We start from the raw sequence: 6,101 nt of genomic DNA, 5'->3' as shown, positions 1-6,101 counted from the left end.
CATCTTTATACACCCCTTATGGTTGGGGGAGCTCTTACTTGGATATAATAACGAGGAACTGAGGTTCGTCTGACGTCCATCTATTAACACTATCAGTGTGTTTGACAGCATTCTCCAGTTGGTTAACAGAGAGTGAGAACATGCCAATAGAAGTCTCAATAAATATTTAAAAAATGTAGTATATCTGCAATGATTACGCACGATACAGCAATGGTAAGTAATACCTTCATTCAAACTTTTGCAAGGTGCTGAGTAATAAAAGGCAAGCATTGACTAGAAAAGAGGAATACAGTCTTTGGGCTGAGAAATGAGGGTTTTTTTTCACACCTACAGTAGTAATGGTCACTTTTTCTTGCCGTAGGGGTTCCATAGATCTGTAGTCTGCAATGAATGCTGTTGATAAATCTGAGTTGTGATGCTGGGCATTCCTGATCATTGTCATTAAAAATCAAAAGGTGCCTCTTGGCTAAGTGCCTGATTCTAATACATATTTCAACAAGCATCTTCTCACGCAGGTCAACAACAGACATTCAACGTCATTCGCATTTTAACAAGCTTGTGTGACCGACGTGGAAACTTCAGACTGTGAACGGCATGTTGTATGTGCAGAAGGCTCTGCTCTGCTCTTCTTCTGACTGGAGATGTAGAGCCTACCTTGTCTTATTACACTTCACGAGAAGAGAGGCAGGATCAGCTTTACTGTACATAGAATCATATGCAACAGTTACATGTTCTGCCCCTTCACTTCTTAAGATACTATCATACATAGTGGTTCTTATTGCAATTGATCAACTCATATGTTAAGGTGCCTTGACTGTGAGTTCAGGAAGTGCTCTTCACTTCACTTCCAGTTGCTTGTCGTAGACGTATGTAGTGCAGGTCAGATCAGTCAAACTGTATTTTATATTCCACAAGCACAGTGTGTGTTGCCTTTTATGGGAAACAAACAGAAGCGTGATTCAAAGTGGTCGATCCCACTGGTCTAGCTGATCTATCCTGTATCTATTGCAGGCAGCTGTAACTGCATTGTGGCTCCTGGACTCGGATGAAGGCCCCTAAACGCAGTAGTTGAGTAATGCAATAAGAGCCTCTCCAGATGTTTGCAAACATCATAAAAAGATAAGGGGACACAAAATAAATGCAGCCAGGGGTGGCCAATATTGGCCTTTCCAGTCCTGGTCTTTGTTCTTTCCCTGGTCTAAATTGTTTAATTGAACCAATTAAACTTCCATTCAGACCCTTAAGTAGTTAATGATCTGATTTTGCCCTGTTAAACCTGGTGTGGAATGGCCCTCCAGGACTGTGATTGGACACTCCTGAACTAAGTAAATGTCTTTTGAAGCTACTACCCCTTCAGTTCTGAATTCATTTTGTCAAGCTGAAGAATTAAGTCATTTTATACATGACAACAGGCCAAACATTTAAATGTTGTACATATTCACTACCTGAGACTGTGACCTAGGAATCCTGTGAGATTCCAACATGATTTCCAATAGCATGTTCACTCCAAGATAAGGCAGGACCTCTGAAAGGGTTAACTTCCATGTTAACTGATTTTTGTTTTTAGAAGTGGAGCTGGCCGTGGATGACCCTCAGGAAATGTCCCGTCTGGCTGAGCTGATCGAAGGCATGTCTGTGAACTCCCCTGGGTTTAACCAGGAGTTCAGCTGGAAGGGTGAGTTCAGTATGTGTCTTTGTGTCCCACACAGAAGAGGAACCATTCTCAAAATGATTAGAGAGGTGATGAGCACTTCTTAAGCCTATTCTTAATTTTTCACTGAATGTTTCACCCTTTACCAAAATATTTGCTTCCAGGTTACAGAATATCCTGTAGAATTTACAACAAACATTGCTGTATGCTGTGTTGTATGCAACCTGTGATCGATTTTTCACACATCCTGAAATTGAACATTTCAAAATGCATTCTGTAATCTTTATTATTTAGATTATTTTTTATCTTTTTTTTTTAGATTATTTTAAAATATGAGGTTTAAATTTTAAAGCTGTTTGCTGTTTCTGTGTTTGAGATGTGTAAGCACCAGTCTCAAAGGGCTGTTCTAGTGTAGTGTTGTTCTGTAAACCCAGGACAAGCACACCTGGCATTAAGTGAACCAGTCTCACTGTTTCTGCAGACTTGGCTACTTGGCGATTTTTTTTACATGTTAATGGATTGTCTGACTTCTGCTTGATAGTTTTTTACTCTGTTGAGTGGGGTTGAGTTCTTTGTGTTTTTTCTTGATTTTACTTTGTAATCTGAAACAACTCTGTAATGCCATAATAACCCCCCCCCCCCCTTTTTTTTAAAGTTTGGATTACTTCCCACTCAGTGCTGTGAATAGTGTTCTTTATTCTAAGGCTCTTTAAGACAGGCTTTGTTGGTGTTTTTCTGTTATTTAACTATGTTAACGGTATACTTAAATGTATGCTTTATGCCATCTTCGTTTTTGAAATATTTCATTTCTTACCTGTTTGATTTTCATTACCTTTGTACACCAAGAGTCTATTTTAAGGATCCTACCAGTGGCGGGATTTAGATCTGCCACTGTTTAAACCAATGAAATACACCCAGCATGTTTGAAACTGACCAGCAATATATACAGTTTGTTATGTAACTAATATATAAATCTTACAATCCCTTTTAAGAACATGTGAGACAGAGTAGCAGAGCATTGCTGCTACCTTGTAAACCTTAAAATGTGAAAATCTGTCCATTCAAGACTTTATACTAACTATTCATGATTTTCTTGCAGATATCGACAATCAACCTGTTAAAACATCTGAGTCGCTGGTGAAATTACGAAGCATAGATTCCCTTGAGCAGGTAAGATGTGCTTCAAAGTGAAGTCATAATTTAACTGAATGTCATTAAAAAGAAAAAAAAAAACAGCTGGAGTTTTCTTACACTGTATTCCCTCCTCCATTCCAGGTCGCAAAATCGAAACCCAGGAACTCTCCAGACAGACACAGCCAGAGTTTAGATGACGTGCGACTTTATCAGCAGACGCCGCCCCTGAGTGCCTGCTTGAATTCAGACACCTCCCAGAGCTACACATTCGGCTGTGGAGACCAGGAGAAGGAGGGTCACTGCTGCTATACGTACTCCACAGCAGACTGTGAAACCAAGCCAACGTTCTACGGGAAGAGGTCTATGCACTGCCTTTCACTGGACCTGCTGGGGGATGAACAGCTTCTCGAGTTTGTTGTCTAAGTCGACGGACAGAGAGCAGCGATTCTGAATACCCAGGACACTTTTCTGAAAACTCATGGCCTGCAACTGATGTAAGGCTCAGGAAAGTGATGCCAGTGTGTCTCACTGCCTCTGTGTTCGCTGTGGAGGAAGAGCTGCCTGAGGGACAAGTCTACGATGAACACAAATGAAGGAAATCCCTACATACCTTAGAGCTAACCGAACAAGAACTGAACCGTGAATATATATATATATATATATATATATATATATATATATATATATATATATATGAAGCAGTTTAGCTAAATTTGTAGTTGAACTCTTGGAGAACAATGCATGTATACAGTGGCTACTATAGAATTAAAATGCCTTATGCCTCTGTAGGCAGGGTTCATTTCCCTAGTTTATTGAGTTTGCTGGTCTCAAGCTACACAGTGGACATTAGTCTGCATCACAAAACCACCACACGATTCGACACAATTGGCAGTCGCATGGAAGAGGCCTGGGACTGTGTGGCACGGTGTGTTCAGGTCAGGATGGAGGTATTGTGGGATTATGGTAGGAAGATCCCATGGTGCCTCTCTGCAACATGCCTGACTGTAGCCAGTGTCATTGTCCCTCACCTTTCTTGAGCACTGAATTCACAAGCAAAAAAAAACAAAAAAAAGTGTTAGAAATTCTGGGGGTATGCAAAGTTGTAAGACCCTCAGATGCATTTTGATGTTCATTTATAGGGTCTATTTTAATTATATAAACGTCATATTTAAATAGTGTCATCCTTACACCACTAAAACCTATTTTTTTGTAATATTAATGAGTGGGTCAATAAACGAGCCCGGGGGTGGAGGGGACGGGACGACAAACCTTGCTCCATTCACGTACAGTACTTGAATCCGATGCTGTTCATTAAAATAGATGTATGTAAATGTTGACCGACCTGCGTCAGTATTAAAACATGAACTTCTGGATCAGAACTCGCCTTGCAGTGAAAGCAAGGACTTATATTTTAAAATGAAGTGTATGTATTCTTTAAATACCAGCCTATAGTTGTATGAATTTACTACTAGAACTGTTGTATGTAAACCAGAGTATAGTGCTAGCAGACCTTGGAGTAAATGTGATGGACGGTGAAGGGTTAGGTTTGGTTTATATATATGATCTGTTACTAGCAGACCTTGGAGTAAATGTGATGGACGGTGAAGGGTTAGGTTTGGTTTAGCTGCTGAATGGTGTTTTATACAGAAATGAAGGGAAGAAAGGAGCAAGGATTAACGATAAAGTGCAAGAGAAAGAAGGCAGCAGTCATTATTAAAATGAGTGCCAAGAGTGGGTGATGTACCCTCCTGGTAGGTATGGGTGAAGAAAGGTTTGAATACACACTGTAAAAACAATAATTGAAGACAATATTTTTAAACCATGCAAACTGCCCCCCCTGGTGGTATAATGGGCAACATTGTGGTGTAGCCTCTTTTTTTTTTTTTTTTTTTTGTTTGGTGTATGTGCCTAAATTCAGTTTATACAATTTAACATTTGGTCAGTAAACTAGTATTTAAAACAATTCCTACTTACTGTAAAGTGTTTTGAATGAAGGTCTACCCATACCTACAATGGAACCTTGGGTAAGGTAATCTGGGATTAGTGCTGTCCAGGCCAAAACCAGGTGATTATTCTATTTATTTTTAGTACCATGGATTTCATTTATTTAAAATAGTGGTCATTTAGTTATCTGAGTCTGTGTTTTGACTGAAATGAGCTTATCGATTAAGTAACCCAATGTATCTGTGCTATATATAGAATATAAAATAGGGTGCTGGACAGTGCAATATTGTAAAGATCCACAAGAGGGATGAGTGGTTGTGTTCAGCACCCTATTGTATGTTTTAATGTACTGTGATAACTACAATCTAAATCACGATTGTCATTGCCATGCTAAACAAGCCATGCAATGTTAATACATTTTAGACAGTTATATCACACTGAAATCTGTGGCCAATGACTGTACATTTATAATCTATTTTCTTACTTCAAAATGTGACGATTTGAAGTGTTGTAATTTGTAATGTTTAGTATTTTTTTTTTGGAGTTTGTACTATCAGCATCTATTGCTTTGTTAACCACCCGTATTTTATTTATTGATATCTAGCAATGAAAAGAGGACTAAGCTGCTGAAAATAAATTGCCTTCATTTTTGTTCAAATCTAACAAGCTAGCAAACACCAGTATTGAATGTAAAAACTGTGAGCCTGTATATTACTTGCAACTTTTCTACACATTTTTTGCAAGAAAAACCTTGTAATACTTCTGCATCTCGAACATCGTTTTGTATCTCGTATAGATGAATTACACAGTGTTTTATAACGTGCTAAGGATTCAAGTTAAAGTGTGTCTGTAATGTATACATTCCATTGCAAAAGAACAAAGAGGTTCTCTCTATATATTTCTCCTTTCAGTGAAAGGAAACTTTGTATTGCCATACATATAATAAAAGTTAGAACAAAAAACAGTCAATTATTGCATTCTTTTTGCCAGCATTTTCATTTAAGTAACACATTTGCCCAGATTATGGTGGTGAGGATGAGCCATTCCCCAAACAGCTCTGGCAAAAGCAGAAGCACAGTCCGTGTAAGACTGATCGGTGCAGCTGCTATATTGTAACAACATTGCTGTGCTCACTCACATAACTGTCTCACTTACTGAGATGGGGAAAGACTCCTCTTGCACAGCTGTTTGAGCCATTCCGGGATTTACTGTGGACTTAAAACAGTAACACAAGGTTTTGATTCATAAAAATGATATCTAATACCATACTAGGTTAAAGAGAGCTCTCAGCTGGCATGCACTTCTGGTAGTCTGTTTCACCTGCACTTACCTCAGCTGTGTGGCTGGGGTTGATGCATGTCACTGGCTGTGT

General features: G+C 38.9%; 1 protein-coding gene across 1 annotated transcript in view; it reads left to right on the top strand.

Annotated features, from left to right (window-relative positions):
- zgc:172136 (uncharacterized protein LOC566376 homolog) overlaps positions 1-4,158 on the top strand; it is a 24,000-nt gene extending 19,842 nt beyond the window's left edge. Inside the window, exons 12-14 of the mRNA XM_059024667.1 lie at positions 1,568-1,675; positions 2,751-2,821; positions 2,927-4,158. Coding sequence (XP_058880650.1) covers positions 1,568-1,675; positions 2,751-2,821; positions 2,927-3,208 — 461 coding nt within the window. The 3' untranslated portion in view covers positions 3,209-4,158. The remainder of the gene's footprint in view (positions 1-1,567; positions 1,676-2,750; positions 2,822-2,926) is intronic.
- The last annotated feature ends 1,943 nt before the right edge of the window (positions 4,159-6,101 follow it).

The sequence above is a fragment of the Acipenser ruthenus genome, chromosome 5 (genome assembly GCF_902713425.1).
Source record: "Acipenser ruthenus chromosome 5, fAciRut3.2 maternal haplotype, whole genome shotgun sequence".
In the NCBI taxonomy this organism is placed as follows: domain Eukaryota; kingdom Metazoa; phylum Chordata; class Actinopteri; order Acipenseriformes; family Acipenseridae; genus Acipenser; species Acipenser ruthenus.
This window is presented reverse-complemented; position numbering and strand designations above follow the sequence as displayed.